We start from the raw sequence: 22,593 nt of genomic DNA, 5'->3' as shown, positions 1-22,593 counted from the left end.
TAAACGGAGGCATAAATTATTTAATTTCTCTCTCAAATAACTTTTATGCTTTCAAGGTAACGTAAACAGGAAGAAGGAAAACACATAATTTGAAACACTGACTGAAGAAGATTTTTATAGCACAATTATAAATTATGGAAAATGAGAAGAAACAGTCAACCTAAATCTTTAATCACTAATTGGAATCTTGTGTATCAAAAACTGATGCAAAAAATCTCCCTTGCAAATCTACACAAGCAGAAGAATTAATCCTTTTTTTTTTTCTTTTTTCATCTTGTGAGTCAGAATCAAACACATCATAGAGGTTAGGGACATGGGCCCTGGGCTGTTGGGCCTGGCCCCCTGTCTTATGCCACTTTGTTGCTCAATCTTTCTTTGTACAAATGTCCTCATATGCAAAAAGATATAAAAATACTACCACAGACAGTTGTTGTGAGGAGCATGTTATTCTCAGATTCTCCTTATACCCAAGCCTAAAAGGACTTTTAGGTGCTTTCTATTTGTTGATAAGAAAAAGGAGAGTTTTAAAGTTTGAAGCTGGTAGGTGGAACCAATATTCTGGTGATTATTCATTGAACTGAGTTACTTGAGTGAGTGAAAGATTAAGGTCCCTGGATTATAGAGCAGTGACCAGAAAAGCTGGTAATTTGGCATCCTATCAAACTCATACTTTGTGTTTAGCATTTATTTAGTGGGACCCGGGAGAAACTGACTTTGTGTTAATAAAAATAATATGAAAACAAATTGGCTTTGGTTTCATTTCCAGTAACAAGATAATGATTTGGAGAAGTCCACCTCCTGAAAACTAAAAATGTTAGCTTAAAAGGAAAGGAAGAACATTAAAATGAACATCTAAAATTACCAAAGATCTGATGAGATGGTATGGAACTATATGGCCAAAATCAAAGTGAAGGTGGGAACACAAAGATGTAAGCAGAACACCAAAGCTGTGTTTTCTTGTGAGCATTTGCTTAACCTGGTGAATCTGACCTTTAGTTTCCCCAGCCTTGAAAGGATCAGATCACATCTCAAGGTCAGGAGTCAAATACATGGGTATTTCCATTAGGCTGGGGCACCAAAGGGATACAAGTCAGTGTGACAATCAGAAGCAAAACCGTCCACCTTCTACTCATTGACAAGACCCAGAGAAGGCTCATAAGCATTTCCTCCTGGAGTTGCTCAAATTCACATCATGTATGTTATTTTTTTTAAAAAAATTACTCAAGCTTTTAATTAAATGAAAATTTCACACAGAGAAGACCTCAAGCAAGGAAGTTTATCAAGGAAAAGAAGGGTGTTGTGTAATGATAGAAGTGTCTTTATACCCACGTAGACCAGTTGTTAGATGGGGGATGCCTGAAGAAGGCAGAGTGAGCTTGGGCATGGTCACATTTTCAGCAGAGGTATTTCTGGGAGAGGGCTGTAAGGTAAGTTGACAACCTTCCCAGTGGCTGGGGAAAATGAGTTTCTTCAGGTCTGGGTGGCACTGAACAGTATTTATGAAAGAAAACTCAATAAATAAATTAATAAATGCATGTGTAAATAATTGCCTTGGTGAAGGCATTTGTTGATTCTAGTGAAATTGAGATGAGGTTTCAAAGGACTTAAGGTATATGTGGAATAGAAGACATAAAACATGGAGATACTAATTACAGATTGACTCTTCAGTAAAAGCTGAAACCCAAAATAACTACAGTCGTGTGCTGCATAACGTGTTGGTCAATGATGGACTGCATATACAATGGTGGTCCCATAAGATTATAATGAAGTTGAAAAATTCCTGCCCCCTAGTGACATAGCACTGTAGCACAACGCGTAACTCACGTGCCTATGGTGATGCTGGCATAAACAAACCTACTGTACTGCCAGTCGTATTAAAGTTTAGCACCTACAATTATGTGCATTACCTAATACTTGATAATAAACGTGATATTACTGGTTTATATATTTACTACAGTATACTTTTAATCATTATTTTACAGTGTATTCTTTCTCTCTTTTTTTTGAGACAGGGTCTCATTCTGTCACCCAGGCTGGAGTGCAGTGGCGTGATCTCGGCTCACCGCAACCTCCACCTCCTGGGTTCAAGGGATTCTCCTGCCTCAGCCTCTTGAGTAACTGGATTTGCAAGCATGCACCACCATGTTCGGCTAATTTTTGTATTTTTAGTAGAGATGGGGTTTCACCATGTTGGTTGGGCTGGCCTCAAACTCCTGACCTCAAGTGATCTGCCTGCCTCGGCCTCCCAAAATGCTGGGATAACAGACATGAGCCACCACACAGTGCCTGGCCTATTTTAGAGTGTACTTTATATATATATATATATATATATATATATATATATATACACACACACACACACACACACACACACACACATATATATATACACAGCTTCATTATAATCTTATGGGACCTCCATTGTATATGCAGTCCATCATTGACCAAAATATTATATATGTATATATATATACACACACACATATATATACACATATATATGTGTATATATATGTATATATATAGATATATAAAGTTCACTGTAAAACAGCCTCAGGCAGATCCTTCAGGAGTTGTCCCAGAAGGCAGTACTCTAGGCTATGGTTTGTGTTTGTGTTAGTTTTTAACCAAAAAGTTAAAAAAAAATTAGACAAAAGCTTATAGAATAAGAATCTAAAGAAAAAATATTTTTACAGCTGTAAAATATGTTTCTGTTTTAAGCTAAGTGTTTTTACAAAAGAATCAAAAAGTTTTAAAATTAAAAAGTTTATAAAGTAAAAAGTTATGGTAAGCTAAGTTTAATTTATTATTTAAGGGGAAAAAAATAGGATGGGTGCAGTGGCTCACACTTGTAAGTCCAACACTTTGGGAGGCTTAGAAAAGAGGATTTCTTGAGTCCAGGAGTTCGTGACCAGCCTTGGCAACAAGATGAAACCTCATCTCTACCAATAATGCAAGACATTAGCTGAGTGTGTTGGCACATGCCTGTAGTCCCAGCTACTTGGGAGACTGAGGTGGGAGGACTGCTTATGGCCAGGAGGTGAAGGGCAAAGGTTGCAGTGAACTGTGATTGTGACTCCAGCCTGGATGACAGAGCAGGACTCTGTCTCCAAAAATAAAAATGGAAAGAAAAAAGAAAAAAAATTGTTTTAAAATACATTTAGTGTAACCTAAGTATACAATGTTTATAAGGCCTACAGTAGTGTACAATAATTTCCTAGGCCTTCACATTCACTCACCACTCACTCACCGACTCACCCAGAGCAACTTTCAGTTCTGCAAGCTCCATTTATGGTAAGTGCCCTATACTGGCATACCATATTTAATCTTTGATATCATTTTTACTGTACCTTTTCTATGTTTAGATATGCTTAGACACACAAATACCAGTGTGTTACAATTGCCTTTAGTATTCAGTACAGTAACACGCTGTATTGATTTGCAGCTTAGGAGCAAAAGCTTATTCCATATAGCCTAAGTGTGTAGTAAGTTATACCTTCTAGATTTGTGTAACTACGCTCTGTGATCTTTGCACAAAGATGGATTTGCCTAATGACACATTTCTCAGAAAGTGCCCTTGTTGTTAAGTGATGCATAACTGCTATTCTTAGAATGGTAGACCAGATTTCACCCATGCCACACTTTTACAGTCCCTCACTGCACAAAGTAAAATAGTCTTGGTGTTGAGCATAGCAAGGTGGTAAGAAAAGCATCTGAGTCATTGTAACTCTGAAGTCACAAGAGATTTACAGGTCAAATTTATATCACAGATGTTTCTAAAAACATTGAGAGGTTTATTATTGAAAGTAGTTCCATTAGTAGTTAGGTGCCTGGGATAAGAAAATCTAAATCTTCTCTAATGAAATATATATTTATCCTATTAATATTTCTCAAATAATATGCTTTCTAAAGACAATAAGCAGTGTACAATGTACAGTTCAAATAAATGAAGCTTAAGAGAAAAATGACGATGTGAAAGAGATGCTTCAGGATCAACTAAGAGCAGAAAAAATAACAGCTAAGAGTCCAAATACCAGAAGGTGAAACATAGGATCTGAAATAAAGACACATTTGAACATTTCTTCAGCGGGCAGGAAGCTATAAATATGATTAAGGGGATTTGAAAAAGAGTCAAGTAGAACTTCTAAAAAGAAAAAATATAATATGTATAATTTAAAATATCGTATATGGAGTTCATAGCATTTTAGATACAGATGAAGGAAAAATTAATTAACTGGAAGATAAGGCAAAAGGGATTTTCTAGAATGCAACATGGACAGAAACAGAGATGAACAATGTAAACCAAATAGTCAAGACTCTTCAAGGTGGAGTAATAATGTCTAACTTATGTCTGATTGGAATGCCAGAGAAGGAGACTATAGAGGAGAAATATGTTTGAAGAGATAATGACTAGGATATAACTAGAACTGATGAAAGATACCAATTTGCATACATACAAGAAACTGAGACTCCAAATAAAGATAAATTAGGACATCCCCACATTGACACACTAAAGTGAAAATGCAGAAAATAAAAAGAAAAGGCATGGATGACTCCCACAAAAAATGATGGGTGAGAGAAACACAATGCAAATAATTTATATAGTATGCTTCCATTCACATAAAATTAAAAATCAAAACTGAACTCGATTGTTTAAGGATGTATAAATATAAGTGGTAAAATTATAAGGTAAGTAAGAAAATGAAAAATAGAAACATTAAGAGAGTGGTTATTTCTATAAAGAAGGGAAAGTTTTACAATTGAGAAGTAGGCAGGTAGAGGATTCTGAGATGCTGGAAAATGTTCTATTTCCTGACCTAGCTGGTGGGTAAATGGGTATTTCTTGTATAATAATTCCTTAAAATATAATTTTATGTTTTATATATTTATTTAGTACATTATGTCTCTAAATTTAAAGATGAAACAAACTAATTTACTTTCACTGAATGAACGAAAATTGTCCTGAAAACATTTGGTAATACATTTCCCAAATGTCTGAGTTTCTCATCTCAGTTTTAGTTGTTGATTTTCTCCAGCCTGTCAACTAGAGCATATGGTTTAATAAATATAAATGATTCACAGATAATGAAAAAAGCCATTCATTTCCACTTAACATTGCTACATCATGCCTTTTCAGTTTTAACATCAAAATTAAGACTATACATTCAATAAAATTGTGAGATTTTAAGCTTAGATTGTTGGGTACAGAGATATACTGAGAAGTAAAGAAGAGCAGCAGGTCTGGTGCAGATAATTATTTAAAGTTTGACATATGTATTTAAACTTCTTATAAAACATACAGATGGAAATATTCAATAGATGGTTGTGAATACTGATCCAAAACTCAGAAGAGACTGGGGGGTCAGAAGCAGATTTGTAAGTCATCTGTTGAGAGGCCATCTGTATTTGTTTGCTAGGACTGCCAAAACCACAGACTGGATGGCTTAAACACTGAAATTTATTTTGGCTAGAAGTCTGAGATCAAGGTATTGGCAGTGTTGGCTCCTTCTGAGGGTTGTAAGGGAACTATTGTTCCAGGCCTCTCTCCTTGGCTTGTAGGTGGCTGTCTTCTTCCTGTGTCTTCACATCGTCTTCCCCCTGCACCTGTCTTTGTCCAGACTTTCTCTTCTTATAAGGCACCAATCTATTGGGTTCACCCTAATGGCCTTACTTTAATTTAATTATTTCCTTAAAGATCCTATCCACAAACAGGGTTATATTCTGAGGTACTAGGGATTACGACTTCAACATAGGAATTTTTTCAATGTACAAGGAAATTTAGCCCATAACACTATCAATTAAATCCTGAGACAAGATGACCTGGCCAATGTGCAGAGCACGTTGAGAAAAGAGAGCTCTGAAAAAAGCCATATTCAGAAGAGTTAGAAGAGGACAGAGGCTGAGAAGGAGATAGTTAAAAGAGATAATCAGTGAAGTAAAAAATGGCAGAACATTCAATGAGGATCTATCTGGACTTAGTAAAGCAAATGAACTTGATGAAGCTATATGTGGTGACCACTGATAGAACAGAGTTTACAGAGTGGGAAGGAGTGGAAGGCCGATTGAAGTGCATAAAGGAGTACATCTAAAAAGGCACAATGAGAATGGAAAGACAGTAATGAATGTTAAGAAGTAGAAGAGGAGATGTAGAAAGAAGGAGCTGATATAATAACTATGTGGGTGATTGTGCAGGACAAATGATAGAGTGACCATTAAAATATGGCTTATGATTGAGCACAAGAAATCATTTCAATGATACAAATGCAGACAGAAGACGCAGGTATAGAACTTTTGTCAGGAATACAGCTTACTATAGAGACCTATTTACCAGGGGAAGGCCAGTGTTCAAATTCCTCTTAAAATGTTATTAAGGGGAGTTCATATGACAACTGCAAGTATCAATACCAACATAATATTCTATTCAGAACACTGACAAAATTTCTCATGTATGCTTTTTTAAAATCACTATCCGAAAGTCCATTCCAACATTGTGAGTTTCTTCTGCATACTAAATACTACTCTAGGAAAATGCTGAAAAGTTAAATTGGAGGAGATAAATCACTTTAGAAAATTACTTATTGTTTACATTTAATAACATTATTTATGTTTTACATAATTATGTTAATTTAAATAATATTTATTTTAAAATTTAATTGTACTTTTACTTCTCTTGGAATGAAACTTTCCATATAACAAAAATTTTTAGATTTTCAGACAACCCATTTTCAAATGTAATTTCAGCTTATAATATATAGAAAATGGGGAGCTTCTTTTCCACAATCCAAATAGATATTATTTAGCATTTTCTGTATTTTCTCCTAGTACAAACATTTCATAAAAACAAACTGATTTACAGGGAGGGGAACAACATACAATGGGCCTGTTGGGGAGCAGAAGAAGGGAGAGCATTAAGATAAATAGCTAATACCTAGGTGATGGGTTGAGAGGTGCAGCAAACCACCATGGCACACATGTACCTATGTAATAAACCTACACATCCTGCACATGTATCCAGGGACTTAAAATAAAATAAAATTAAATTAAAATTGCCTTCCACATACTGATGCTATTGTTCTTTCAACAGTTGACCTTTTCTCTGGCATTGTATCTTTAAGTGTGCAGACATTTAAGCCACAACATTTTAAAACAAGAAGGAGATATTTGACTATTGTTTTTTCTGATGGATATGCTTTTAGTCTAGGTATAGAAGTTATGCAGTATATGTTTTCATATTATTAGATGACTTTATCCAATTGATATGCTGTTACAAAAGAGTTACATGTTTAATGTCATTGTAAAACAAGCTACCTAGTGAGAAGTTCCTGAACAAAATGAATCTTTTTCCTAAAAAATTTCTTTTTCTGCATTCTACTTAACATTTGCTAAGTTGATAGTATTAATTCATGTGTATATATTATATACTTTTTCTATTATGTTCTCAATTACACATGCTTTGAAATCTGAGAGGATAAAAAAGCTTTCATACATAATCATCAAATTATCAGGGTCTTCATAAAAGTTTTAAAATACTCATAGAAAAGCAACAAATATAAACATAATATGCTGTCATTTTATTGTTATCTTGACTTTTAGTTCCAGTGTAAACCAAATTTTATCTATGGTTATTAACATTGCAGTGGAGAAGTTCTAGAAAGCATCATTAAAACTTAGTGATTATTTTTCACTACTAGGTGATTTTGAACTGTTAAAATCAAACAGGAACTGTTAACACCACCAGTACATTCGTCCTTTGTAATAACTCACTGAGGGTGAATTTAGGCTAGAAGTTTCTAATGGTAGGACTCTCTTCTTATCCATCATGTATTCCCAGTTTAAGTACTGTGTGAAATAACTGCATGTTGTATTAAACTGAATCACGTCTCAATGTAAATAGTTGCAATAATAAAACCTATTTAAGAATTGGTTTTTTGAATAGACTATTTAAGTCTATTTAAGACTAAATGACTATTATGACTATTACTATTGCCATTGTTATTTAATGTCACCTTTTTTTTTTTGAGATGGAGTCTCACTCTGTCACCCTGGCTAGAGCGCAGTGGCGTGATCTCAGCTCACTGCAACCTCTGCCTCCCGGGTTCAAGCGATTCTCCTGCCTTAGCCTCCCGAGTAGCTGGGATTACAGGCACCTGCCACCAAGCCCAGCTAATATTTTGAATTTTTTTAGTAGAGACGGGGTTTCACCATGTTGGCCAGGCTGGTCTCAAACTCCTGACCTTGGGATCTGCCCTCTCTTGGCCTCCCAAAGTTCTGGGATTTCAGGTGTGAGCCACCGTGCCCAGCCTTAATGTAACCTATTTTTGAGCCCAATAAAATTATTCACTAAATCAATCATTCAATATTTATTAAGCACTTATTTGTGCCAAGTTCTCTTCCAGGCATTGAGACTCAAGAGTGAACAAAACATGCAGAGATCCCTGCCCTAATCAAACTTACATTCTACTACTAAAGACAGATAATAACTACATGTAGTAAATAGATTACATTAAGATGTATACATCAGCTGGTGGTGAGTGCTTCAGAGAATAGGGATAGGGAAGGAGTGGAGTGGGGTAAGATTTGCAGTTGAAAGTAAGGTATTCAGGAAAGGAGTTCAAGTGAAATTAGTATTTGAGCAAAGACATACATGGGGTGAGAAAGTGGAATCTGGGAGAAATAGCAATTACACAAAAGTATAAAAGGGTCTGCAAGAAATTTAAAAGTCTTTTAATTTATTACAGAATTTGGTATAGAATAGTGATAATATAATCTTATTATGTTATTATCCATCTTCTTAGACATCTGCTTAAAACATGCAAATTATCCACATTTTAAATCTCTTACATATAGGGAGGTTTTAACTCATTAAAGCTGAAGTCTAATTATAACTCTGAAAAAGTTATTTTGGAGGAAGAACTAATTATAGCATGTAGAAGTGTGTCAGGCCAGGTCTCACTAATGCAGGCCTCCATAACAACTGTTTCCATGCTGACTGAGTGGTGAAGTTAAATATTAAAAGCCAGTGCCCTTATACAAAGGCTGAGATTTAACAAAAGCCCATCAATAGTTTTGCCTAGGCATTTCCTGGGCCTTAAAGCATGACAAAATAATGAAGGAATTCTTAACAGGACCACTGAGGACTAAATAAGTTTTATTGTGGGTCTAAAGAAACTCCCCAGGCCTCCATAAACAAGTTTATTGGGAGTCTGAAGGAACTCCTCAAACCTCTGAGATTTAGCAGGAGACAAGATAAGGATAATCACCCCAGCACCTGGACCCATTCAGATTAAGTAAATTTACTGAGGCTCTATAGGAACTCCTTCAGAACTCAGACGTTAGTTATAGATTTAAAGAAGTTAGGCCGGGTGTGGTGGCTCATGCCTCTAATCCCAGCACTTTGGGAAGCCAAGGTGGGCAGATCACGAGGTCAGGAGATTGAGACCATCCTGGCTAACACAGTGAAACCCAATCTCTACCAAAAATACAAAAAATTATCTGGGCATGGTGGCACACGCCTGTAGTCCCAGCTACTCAGGAGGCTAAGGCAGGAGAATTGCTTGAACCCAGGAGGTGGAGGTTACAGTGAGCTGAGATCGCACCATTGCACTCCAGCCTGGGCAACAGAGCAAGACTCCATCTCAAAAAAAAAAAAAAAAAAAAAGACGTTATATCACTAATGTCTTTAGATGAATGCACATTTACACCTAGACATATAGTTTATATACTATATAGCTTAAGGTATATAAGCTCTTGAAAAATTTGTAATTTGGAGTTGGCCTGGTGATAATTTCCAGGCCTTTTCCCTGTAACTGGTTGCAGAAATTAAAACTCTCTCCCTCCCTATTTCATCTGCATCTCACTATTCGGCCCTGAGAAATAGCCCAATCCTCAGTTTGGTCTGGGAACAGAAGTAAATACTAGCTATTTGTAAAATATGTCATAAAAATCTGAGTTTTAGTGAGGTAAGGGAGCATATTGTGTGGCTATCTGAGGAGCGTATTCTAAGGAGCAGAAGCAGCAGTACAAAGGTGGGATGGTGTATTAATCCGTTCTCTCACTGTTAATAAATACATAACTGAGACTGGGTCATTTATAAGGGAAAGAGGTTTAATTGACTTACAGTTCAGCATGGCTGGGGAGGCCTCAGGAAACTTACAATCATGGCAAAAGTGAGAGACAGGACTAGCTGGATTTCCTATAAGAATTCCTAAGCCTAGCTGGGGAAGGTGACCATAGCCACCTTTAAACACAGGGCTTGTAACTCAGCTCACACCTGACCAATCAGGTAGTAAAGAGGGCTTACTAAAATACAAATTAGGCTAAGAGCAGGAGGTAAAGAAATAATCAAATCATCTATTGCCTGAGAGCATAAGGGGAGGCACAATGATCAGCATATAAACCCAGGGCATTCAAGCCAGCAGTGGCAACCCCCTTTGGGTCCCCTCCCATTGTATGGGAGCTCTGTTTTCACTCTATTAAATATTGCAACTGCACACTCTTCTGGTCCGTGTTTGTTCTGGCTCGAGCTGAGCTTTCATTTGCTACCAAGCACTGCTGAATGCTGCTGTCGCAGACCCACTGTTGAATCCTACCCCTCCGGATCTGGCAGGGTGTCTGCTGTGCTTCTGATCCAGTGAGGCACCCATTGCTGCTCCCAGTCAGGCTAGAGGTTCACCATTGTTCCTGTGCAGCTAAGTGCCCGGGTTCATCATAATTGAGCTGAACACTAGTCACCGGGTTCCACGGTTCTCTTCCATGACCCAAGGCTTCTAATAGAGCTATAACACTCACTGCATGGCCCAAGGTTCCATTCCTTGGAATCCATGAGGCCAAGAACCCCAGGTCAGAGAACAAAAGGCTTGCTGCCATCTTGGGAGCAGCTGCCACCATCTTGAGAGCAGCCCACCACCATCTTGGGAGCTCTAAGAACAAAGACCTGCTGGTAACATCTGGTTGCCTGTACGGGGATTCTCCAAAGCGATGAGTAATAGACCACTTTTGCTTGCTATTCTGTCCTATTCCTTAGAATTGGAGGAAATACCGGGCACCTGTTGGCTGGTTAAAAATGATTAGCGTGGCCACCGGACTTAAGACTCAGGTGTGAGGCTTCCTGGAAAAAGGCTTTCTAATGACCCCCAACCCTTCTGGGTTGGGAGCATTGGTCTGCCTGGAACCAGCTTCCACTTTCACAATTCCTGGGGGAAGCCAAGGGCCAACTAGAGGCAGAAAGCTGTCGTCCTGAACTCCCGGCATTGGCCGGTCGAGTTCATGGCACAGCCAGAAGTCTCTACTCAATAGTTGCCCATGAATGTGCCCCTACCTCTCCTTCTGACCCATACCTCCTGGGTCCTGACCAAGACTTTCTTGAAAGTTTAGCCCCAAAATTCTCCTTACCTCTGATCCCTGCCTCCTAGGTACTAATGCTTCAGACTTTCATTTCCTATCCCAAGTATTAGAGCAAGTTGTATCTCCAAAGGGATCTAAGGAAGCTCAATGCTGCATCCTCAGGCATCTAGGCTATGAATCCAGTGAGTCTGCCCCTGGTATCCCTCCCAATTTAGGTATACAGCTCTTGACATGGGCAGTTATGTGGGACCCGTTCCCCACCACCCTTGCCAGGGCCCCAAGTTTGTAAGTGGCTAGGAGGATTGCTCTCCCATTGTGCAAGATACTCTCCTCTCCCAATTTCTACCCAGCTTACCCTCCCCCTGCAATACAATCTCCAAGCCTTGGCTCCTTGGCCAGGGCCTTAGAGCTGATGACCCAGTACTTTAACAACTGGAATTGGGTCTACAACAACATAATAGATCAGGATGAAAGCAAAATGAGTCAATTAAAGGGAAAAGAGGGAAGGCAGAGAGAGGGAGAGAGAAAAGAGAGAAAAAGGGAGAGAGAGAAAAGAGAGAAAGAGAGAAAGTCAGAGAAAAGAAAAAAGAGAGAGAAAAAAGGGAAAAAGAGGGAAAGAGAGAAAGATAGAAGTGGTAAAGAAAAAACAGTGTGCCCTATTCCTTTAAAAGCCAGGCTAAATTTAAAACCTATAATTGATAATTGAAGGTCTTCTCCATGACCCTATAACACTCCAATACTACCTTGTTGTCAGTGTAAACAAGGGCATAGCCTGAAAACACTGAGACCACAGACAACCCTTAGCCTTCCTATCAAAAATCCTTAACCCAGTAACCCACGGATGGACCAAATGCATTCAGTCTGTAGCAGCAACTGCTTTGCTAACAGAAGAAAGTAGAAAAATAACTTTTAGAGGAAATCTCATTGTGAGCACACCTCACCAGTTCAGAGCTATCCTAAGTCAAAAAAAGCAAAAAGGTAGCTTACTAACTCAAAAATCTTAAAGTATAGGGCTCTTCTGTTAGAAAAAGGTGATTTAACACTAACCACTGATAATTCCCTTAACCCAGCAGATTTCATAACAGGGGATTTAAATCTTACTTACTATGCAAAGGTCCGACCAGACCTAGGAGGAACTCCCTTCAGGACAGGGCAATAGATGGTTCCTCCCGAGTGATTGAGGGAAAAAAACACAATTGGTATTCAGTAATTGAGGGAAACTCTCGTAAAAGCAGAGTTAGGAAAATTGCTTAATAATTGGTCTGCTCAAACGTGCAGACCAATTTTGCACTCAGCCAAGCCTTAAAGTACTTAAAAAACCTGCAAGCCCATCTTTTTCTCCTCGCTCTCCTTCTCATAGGAAAAAGGCACATAGGATAAACAAGATCCATCTCTCATATTTCATACCCAAAAGGACTTAATCCAGGGCAACAAAAAGTTTAAGATTGATAATCAGGGTGTATTTCTACAAAGGAAAAGAAGGACAAAGGCCCTAGTGGGCAAAAACTCTATCTCAGTCCTGACTCAAAAGGTTGTCTACACCCTCTCTGAAACGAATTTGCATAAGAACTGTTGTTTATGGGAATGCATCTTGATGCGGCAGCTGGGTTCTTATGAAATATTCAGAAGCCCAGCCCAGCTCTAGAACTCACCCCTAGCACAAAGGCAATGTTGGGCACGCTGGTAAAGGACCACTAGAATCCAGCAGCCCAGACCCGTTTCTCTGTGGTCAAGAAAGGCAGGAAAAGGGGTGCAGGACTACTACATCGGTGAGCGTAACTAATCCGATAAGCAGAGGTCCATGGGTGGTTACGCACCCTGGAAAGGAATAAGCATTAGGACCATAGAGGACGCTCTAGGACTAATGCTCATTGGAAAATGACTAGGGGTGCTGGCATCCCTATGTTCTTTTTCCAGATGGGAAACATTTCTCCTAAGGCAAAAATGCCACTAAGACGTATTCTGGAGAATTCAGCCCAGAGTGCATATACCTTTTTCTCTGTCAGACTTGAAGCAAATTAAAATAGACCTAGGTAAATTCTCAGATAACCCCAATGGCTATGTTGATGTTTTACAAGGGTTAGGACAACCCTTTGATCTGACATGGAGAGACATAATGTTACTGCTAGATCAGACACTAACCCCAAATGAGAGAAGTGCCGCCATAACTGCAGTCCGAGAGTTTGGCGATCGCTGGTATCTCAGTCAGGTCAATGATAGGAAGATAACAGAGGAAAGAGAAAAATTCCCCACAGGCCAGCAGGCAGTTCCCAGTGTAGACCCTCATTGGGACACAGAATCAGAACATGGAGATTGGTGCCACAGATATTTGCTAACTGACGTGCTAGAAGGACTAAGGAAAACTAGGAAGAAGCCTAATAAATTATTCAATGATATCCACTATAACACAGGGAAAGGAAGAAAATCCTACTGCCTTTCTGGAGAGACTAAGAGAGGCATTGAGGAAGCATACCTCACTGTCACCTGACTCTATTGAAGGCCAACTAATGTTAAAGGATAAGTTTATCACTCAGTCAGCTGCAGACATTAGAAAAAAACTTCAAATTACACCTTAGGCCTGGAGCAAAACTTAGAAACCCTATTGAACTTGGCAACCTCGGTTTTTTATAACAGAGATCAGGAGGAGCAGGTGGAACAGGACAAACAGGATAAGAAAAAGGCCACCACTTTAGTCATGGCCCTCAGGCAAGTGGACTTTAGAGGCTCTGGAACAGGGAAAGGCTAGGCAAATCAAATGCCTAATAGGGCTTGCTTCCAGTGAGGTCTACAAGGACACTTTAAAAAAGATTGTCTGAATAGAAATAAGCAACCCCCTCATCCATGCCCCTTATGTCAAGGGAATCATTGGAAGGCCCACTGCCCCAGGGGACAAAGGTCCTCTGAGTCAGAAGCCACTAACCAGATAATCCAGCAGCAGGACTGAGGGTGCCTGCAGCAAGAGCCAGCCCATGCCATCACCTTCACAGAGCCCCGGGTATGCTTGACTATTGAGCGCCAGGGGGTTAACTGTCTTCTGGATACTTGTGCGGCCTTCTCAGTCTTACTCTCCTATCCCAGACAACTGTCTTCCAGATCTGTCTCTATCCGAGGGGTCGTAGGACAGGCAGTCACTAGATACTTCTCCCAGCCACTAATTTGTGACTGGGGAACTTCACTCTTTTCACTTGCCTTTCTAATCATGCCTGAAATCCCCACTCCTTTGTTAGGGAGAGACATCCTAGCTAAAGCAGGGGCCATTATACACCTGAGCATAGGAGAGGGAACACAGGTTTATTGTCCCCTACTTGAGGAAGGAATTAGTCCTGAAGTCTGGGCAACAGAAGGACAATATGGACAAGTGAAGAATGCCCATCCCATTCAAGTTAAACTAAAGGATTCCATCTCCTTTCCCTACCAAAGGCAGTACCCGCTTAGATCCGAGGCCAAGCAAGGACTCCAAAAGATTGTTAAAGACCTAAAAGCCCAAGGCTTAGTAAAACCATGCAATAGTCCCTGCAATACTCCAATTTTAGGAGTACAGAAACCTAATGGACAGTGGAGGTTAGTGCAAGATCTCAGGATTATCAATAAGGCCGTTGTACCTCTATACCCAGCTCTACCTAACCCTTATACCCTGCTTTCCCAAATACCAGGGGAAGCAGAGTGGTTTATGGTCCTGGACCTTAAAGATGCCTTTTTCTGCATCCCTGTATCTTTAACCTCCTTGTTAAGTTTGTCTCTTCTAGAATCAAAGCTGTAAAACTACAAATCATTCTTCAAATGGAGCCCCAGATGCAGTCCATGACGAAGATGTACCGTGGACCCCTGGACCGGCCTGCTAGCCCATGCTCCAATGTTGATGACATCGAAGGTACCCCTTCTGGCGAAATATCAACTGCATGACCCCTACTACACCCCAATTCAGCAGGAAGCAATTAGCGCAGTCATTGGCCAACCTCCCCAACAACACTTGGGTTTTCCTGTTGAGAGCGGGGACTGAGAGACAGGACTAGCTGGATTTCCTATAAGAACTCCTAAGCCTAGCTGGGGAAGGTGACCGCACCCACCTTTAAACACAGGGCTTATAACTTAGCTCACACCTGACCAATCAGGTAGTAAAGAGGGCTCACCAATTAGGCTAAGAGCAGGAGGTAAAGAAATAGTGAAATCATCTATTACCTGAGAGCACAAGGGGAGGGACAATGATTGGGATATAAACCCAGGGCATTCGAGCTGGCAGTGGCAACCCCCTTTGGGTCCCCTCCCATTGTATGAGAGCTCTGTTTTCACTCCATTACATCTTGCAACTGCACACTCTTCTGATCCATGTTTGTTCCAGCTCAAGCTGAGCTTTTGCTCACCATCAACTACTGCTGAATGCCACTGTTGCAGACCCACCGTTGACTCCCACCCCTCCGGATTTGGCAGGGTGTCTGCTGTGCTTCTGATCCAGCGAGGCACCATTGTGACTCCTGATCATACTAGAGGCTTACCATTGTTCCTGTGCAGCTAAGTGCCCGGGTCCGTCCTAATTGAGATGAACATTCCACGGTTCTCTTCCATGACCCACAGCTTCTAATAGAGCTATAACACTCACCGCATGCCCAAGGTTCCATTCCTTGGAATTCATGAGGCCAAGAACCCCAGGTCAGAGAACAGAAGGCTTGCTGCCATCTTGGGTGTGGCCTGCCACCACCTTGGGAGCTCTAGGAGAAAAGATCCACTGGTGACAAAAGCAGAAGCAAACATATCCTTATCCACATGACAGCAGGAAGGAGAAGTGCCTAGCAAAGGGGTAAAGCCCCTTATAAAGCCATCAGATATCATAAGAACTCACTCACTATCACAAGAACAGCATGGTGGTAACCACCCCCAGGATTAAATTACCTCCCACTGGATCTCTCCTACAATACAGGGGGATTATGGGAACTACAATTCAAGATGAGATTTGGGTGGGGACACAGCCAAACCATATCAGATTCCGAGCATGATTCTGAGGTATGAGTGTACCTGGTGAGCTCCACCAATAGTAGGGAGGCCTCTGAGGCTGGAGTGGAGACAGTAAGAATAGGTAGGTAGGAGGTGAGATGAGAGAGTTGGGGCTGATGGAGCAGGGCCTTGTAAGCCATGTTAATGGTGTTGGTTTTATTTTGAATGAAATGAGGCCATGCAGAGGTTTGAGTGGAGAAACACAGCATAAGAGTGAGTTTGCACAGGACCATGCTGGCTGATGTCCTGAGATTAGCCACAGTGAATAAGTAGATGAATAGAGAGACTAGCTGAAAGTCCATTATGGTAATCTAGGCCAGAGGCGATGGCAGCATAAATGAGGGGTATCAGGGTGGTGGCAGTAGGGGTGCAGAGAAGAGGTTGGACTCAAGATTAAAGTAAAAATTAAGAGGACATTCTGATGGAATGAGTAGGAGATGGGTGAGAGAAAAAGAGGAGTCAAGGATGGCTCCAAACTGTAGGTAGAGGTAACTGGAAGAACAGAGGCTCCATTAACTGAGATGAAAAGACATTGGGAGAAGCACATCTGTGGAAGAGATGGAACATGGAAGTGGAGTTTCATGTTGGGCACATTGAGTTTCAGCTGCCTAGCAGACATTCAAGTGAAGATGATTAATATGAGCCTGGAGCTCAGAGGAAAAGGCCAGGCTAGATATATAAACTTGAAAGTAATGAGCATATACATGGTATTTAAATTCATAGAATTTGAATAGAATCCTCCAGGGAGTGAATAACAAAAAGAGAGATTCAAATTTGAGCCTCAGGGTCCTCATGTTAACAGGCCTTGGGATATGAGAAGGAATCAACAGAGGATAAAAAGGAGCAGCAAATGAAATAGAAAAAAGCTTGGAATTTGCAGAAGTGACATAAAGTGTACTGAAAAGCAGGAATTGATCAACTGTGTTCAATGCTGTTGTTGAGAGGTTGATAAAATAAGGACTGAAAATTGACCATTAGATTCACAAAAGGGGATCAATCACCAGTGTCCTTGCCAAGAGCACATCTTGTTCAGTGATGCAGTGAAAACTTGAAGGAACAAAGTTCATGAGTGAATAAGTCAGGAAGTGGAGTCCATGAGCACAAATACTTCTTTTGTGATATTTAATCATTAAAGGGAAAAGAGAAATGAGAAGAGAGCCAGAAGGAAGTGAGTTCCACAATTTTTTTTCTTAAACAGCTTTATTGAGATATAATTCTCGTTTCATAGCATTGTTTCATGTATGTATTTATTTATTTTGAGTTAGGAGAAATAAGCTCATGCATTTATACTGTTGAGAATAATCCAAAAGGGGGGAAAACCTAGAGATGAATGAATTGCTGGCATAATATTCTTGGATGGAATCCAGTATACAAATGAAAGAGTTGGCCTTTGATCATGGCACAGAGAGTTCATCTGGATAAATAAGAACGTAGGTAAAGTTTGAGTAGAAATCTGGCAGAATTTCTTTTGATAGCTTTTGTTTTTTCAGTAAAACTGGAAATAATGTTATTAACAGACAGGGATGATGGGAAAGAGGTGTTGGATGTTGGAGAGGAGAGAAGATATGAAATAGAAGAATATGACAGCAAATGGACTAGAAAATATAATTGCCTAGCTGTCTTAAGGGTCCATTCAGGGTAATTAATTTAAGAGAGACAAGTTAGCATATGGTTCATAGATGAACCAGTTGTGTTCATCTGCATAGTGTAGTTGGGAAGAGGAAAGAGTTTAATTTAAGCCATGGTTAGGGTTGTGCCAAGCAAATGTAATGAAATGTTCCCCGATTCTCCTAAGCTAAAAGTAATCTCACCTTCCTTGGAGCTTCCATAGCATTCCCCTTCAATCTTGCTTATTGAAATGTTGTATCTTGCATATATTCTTAGTTGCTCAACAGCCCCTGATAACTTTGTATCATTCTGGCTCCTACAAGTCTAAGCCTACTGTGAAGCATATAGCAGAATAATTATGTCATAATGATAATCTAAAAAATGGGTTTCCTGAGATCAAATCTTCTTCACAATGAAGTCATGTATGATAAAGAAAAGAACATCATCAATGGCAGTGTTATTGTGAGTCATATGTCTCAATGTATAAGATAGTTCCCTCTGAACTATGTTTTTTTCTATGTTGGAGAAAAGTCCTTTATGTACCATCTTAATGAATTTGTGAATCATTGAAAGAAAAAAGGCTGGGTTTTGGAAAAATGACAAAGTCAATGAGTTGCTAGTCTCTTTAACCTCCATTTGTTACCTCTTTCTCTGTTCTTGGAGTGAGTCCTCTTCTCCAGCACTAAAATGTCTATTGTTTACCATCTCCAAATACCTGACTCATAGAAAAAGCTCTGATACTTACACTGGTGTCATATTTAATATTGCATGGCCTTCAGTAAATGTGCCACCTTAATCAGGTAAATGCAATTAAAATGTTGTAATCTGTTAAATTCTGTCCCCTTTTGAAATAATTTAAGACTCAACAAATAGACTAAACAGATTTGGCCAGCCAAGGAGCATGTGTAAAAGCATTCAATATGTATTGGTGAGGCCCTCTGAAAAGGTAGGAATTATTTATTTGTTTTAAGTGAGTTGAGTCATGAGTAAATAAAGGGGAAGAAAAAGGATGTTGGTCCATACCTTTTCCCCCTTTCCTGGATTCTTCTGCTTTTCTGGGGAGATAAACTAAGGACTGCTTTCGTTTTAACTGCTGAAGTCTTTTCTTCATAGCAACTGGGAGCAGATGAGGAGCAAATGGCATCAACAAAGCTGTGGAGGTGGCCTTTCCATTTTCCAGGTCCACCTGACTAGTGCAAGAGATTCCTCCCTTTTTATTCCTCTCTACCCTGCTCATCACAGACCAGACCAGAACTCCTCTCAGATTCTAACTTGAACTTCTCTCTTTACCCAGGATATCTAGATATATATTGATGAATGACATTTTCTATTTAAATTTGTTTTTGTCCTAAAACATTCTTTTTATGTTGTTTTCATTTTAATATATTTTCTACTTATTTACATATCTTATTGTAAAGTAAAAACTTATACCATTAGAGTCTTACATATCCTTGTGAATAATAAAGCTATTACTGTACAGTTATACATCTTAGTGCATCTATACCTATACTTATGACACGTATTTCTCTAAGAAAATGTCTAATAACGTATTGATAAGCAAAGAGTTCTTTGTTTCAAAGTAGGTTAATGTTTAAAATACATTTTGTTGTTAAGGGAAAGGCAATTACAATATTTAATCACAATATTTGAGTTTCTTGAGGTATTAAGACTTCTGCAGTGATTAATAGGGGACAGATCAATGTGTGTATCCTCAGCATATTTAGTTTTTAATCCTGGGGCTTTTAGTTCCTGGTTCTGCTGTTTGCACAGGGTGGCAAGAAGGCATGTTCTGGGTTTGGTATGAGCTGGATTTGGTTCAAGATAGAAGATGTCATAGGAGTAAGGCACTAAACAGACTGAAAGTGGATTTCATCTTTGGCAGCCTATGACATTTACCTTTGCTCTCTCGTCACCAAGTTTACCACACCTAGCCCATGATGGCAGACAGTGGGATGAGTGGGTATAAAAACCAAAGTTACTGGGGCCCTTGTAGACTTTTCTCTCCAGAATGACTATCCTCCATTTCTAGGTCCCAAATCACAACCATGAAGTTGATCTTATGGTACTTGGTTGTGGCACTTTGGTGCTTCTGCAAAGGTAAGAAACTAATTTAAAGAATTCTTTCAAATGTGATGGACCCCAAGTATATATTTGTTTGAATGTTTAGTGTTCTGTACATCAAACATTTTTCTTCCTAGCAATCTTTCTTACACTACACTTTAAAGTAGGATAAGAAAACTGGATTTTTCATCTTACTGTGTATTACCTCAGCTTTAACAATCGTGTCTTAAGAGTGTGGATACAAGCATACCTTGGAGATATCTCGGGTTTGCTTCTAGATTACCACAATAAAGTGAATATTGCAATAAAGCACACACAATTTTGTGCTTCCCAACACGTATAAAGTTATGTTTACCCTATACTGTAGACTAAGTATACAATAGCATTATGTATAAAAACAATATATATACCTCAATTAAAAATACTTTATTGCTAAAAAATTCTATGATCATATGAGTTTTCAGTGAGTTGTAATCTTTTTGCTGGTTTGATGTTGACTGCTGCTGAGTACCCAATGTGGTGGCTACTGAAGGTGGTGGGGGTGCTGTGGCAATTTCTCAAAATAAGAAAGCTATGACATTTGCCACATTGATAGACTCTTCATTTCATGAAAGATTTCTTTGTAGCATGCAATGCTACTTGATAACATTTTACCCACAGTAGAACTTCTTTCAAAGTTGGAGTCAGTTTTCTTAAATCCTGCTACTGCTTTAGCATCTATCTTTGTCTACTCTTCTAAATCCTTTGTTGTCATTTCAACAGTGTTCACAGCATCTTCACCAGAAGTAGATTTCAATTAAAGAAATCACTTTCTTTGCTCATTCATAAGGGGCAACTCATCATCTGTTCAAGTTTTCTCATGAGATTGCAGCAATTCGGTCACATCTTCAGGCTCCACTTCTAATTCTAGTTCTCTTGCTCTCTCTACCACATCGAGAGTTACTTCTTCTACTGAAGTCTTGAACTTCTAAAAGCCAGCTTCTTCCAAATTATTTTAATGTTGATATTTTGGCTTCCTCTCATGAATCATGAATGTGCATCTAGAAAGGTGAATCCTTTCCAGAGGATTTTCAGTTTACTTTGACTATATTCATCAGGGGCATCATTATTTATGGCAACTATAACCTTATGAAATGTATTTATTTCTTCAATAAGAAGACATGAAAGTCAAAATTACTCCTTTACCTGTTGGCTGCAGAATGGATGTTGTGTTAACTGCCTGAAAACAACATTAATCTCCAGGTACATCTCCATCAGAGCTCTTGAACTCTTGTCAATGAGCAGTAATATTTTGAAAGGAGTCTTTTATACTGAGCAGTAGCTCTCAGCAATGGTCTTAAAATATTCAGTAAGCCCTGTTGTAAACAGATGTGCTGTTATCCAGGCTGAGTTATTCCATATTTAGAGCATGGGCAGAGTAGATTTAGCATAATTCTTAAGGGACCTAGGACTTTCAGAATGGTCAATGACCAGTGGTTTTAACCTCAAGTCAGAAGCTGCATTAGACCCTAAAAAGAGAATCAGCCTGTCCTTTGAAGCTTGGAAACCAGGCATTGACTTCTCCTCTCTAGCGATTAAAGTCCTAGATGGCATCTTCTTCCAATCAAAAGCTGTTTTGTTTACAACGAAAATCTATTGTTCAGTGCAGCCATCTTCATGAATTATCTTAGCTAGATCTTCTGTTCTGAACTTGCTGCAGCTTCTCCATCAGCCCTTGCTACTTCATTTTGCACTTTCATAGTATGGAGACAACTTGTTTCCTTAAATTTAATGAGCTAACTTCCGTCAACTTAAAACTTCTCTTCTGTAGCTCCCTTACCTCTCTCAGCCTTCAGACAACTGAAGAGAGTTAAAGCCTTTTTCTGGATTACAGTTTGGCTTAAGGGAATATGGTGGCTGGCTTGATCTTTCCAGGCCACTCAAACTTTCTCCATATCAGAAATAAGGCTGTTTGGCTTTCTTATCATTCATGTGTTCGCTGGAGTAGCACTTTTAATTTCCTTCAAGAACTTTTCTTTTGCATTCACAAATTGGCTATGTGTTCAGCACAAGAGACTTAGCTTTCAGCTTACCTTGGCTTTCCACATGCCTTCCTCACTAAGCTTAATCATTTCACACTTTTTAATATTAAATGCAAGATCTGCCACTCTTCACTTGAACACTTAGAGGCCATTGTAGGGTTATAAATTGGCCTAATTTCAATATTATTGTGTCTCAGGGAAAAGGGAGGCCCAAAGAGAGGGAGAGAGATGGGGGCAATGACCTGTTGGTAGAAAGGTCAGAACATAAGCATATATTAAGCTTGCCATCTTATTGAGTGTGGTTTGTGATGCCTCAAAACAATTACAAGAGCAACATCAAAAATCACTGATAATAGATCACCGTAACAGGTATAATAATAATAATAATAATAAATTTGAAATATTGTGAGAATTATGAAAATGTGATACAAAGACCTGAAGTGAGCACATGCTATTGGAGAAATGGTTTCAATAGAGTTGCTAGTCACAGGGTTGCCACAAATCTTCAATTTGTAAAACACATAATATATGTAAACCTCGGTAAAGTAAAGCACAATAAAATGAAGAGTGC

General features: G+C 39.2%; 1 protein-coding gene across 1 annotated transcript in view; it reads left to right on the top strand.

The window, feature by feature from the left end:
• Positions 1-10,869: 10,869 nt before the first annotated feature.
• The window catches only part of MUC19 (mucin 19, oligomeric), a 193,102-nt gene continuing 181,378 nt past the window's right edge, over positions 10,870-22,593 (top strand). Inside the window, exons 1-4 of the mRNA XM_034935026.2 lie at positions 10,870-10,981; positions 15,076-15,214; positions 15,683-15,864; positions 19,970-20,037. Of these exons, the coding sequence (XP_034790917.2) occupies positions 19,986-20,037 (52 nt within the window). The 5' untranslated portion in view covers positions 10,870-10,981; positions 15,076-15,214; positions 15,683-15,864; positions 19,970-19,985. The remainder of the gene's footprint in view (positions 10,982-15,075; positions 15,215-15,682; positions 15,865-19,969; positions 20,038-22,593) is intronic.

This window comes from Pan paniscus, chromosome 10, assembly GCF_029289425.2.
Source record: "Pan paniscus chromosome 10, NHGRI_mPanPan1-v2.0_pri, whole genome shotgun sequence".
In the NCBI taxonomy this organism is placed as follows: Eukaryota; Metazoa; Chordata; class Mammalia; order Primates; family Hominidae; genus Pan; species Pan paniscus.
The sequence above is the reverse complement of the archived record's forward strand: the minus strand, read 5'-3'. Positions and strand labels throughout refer to the sequence as shown.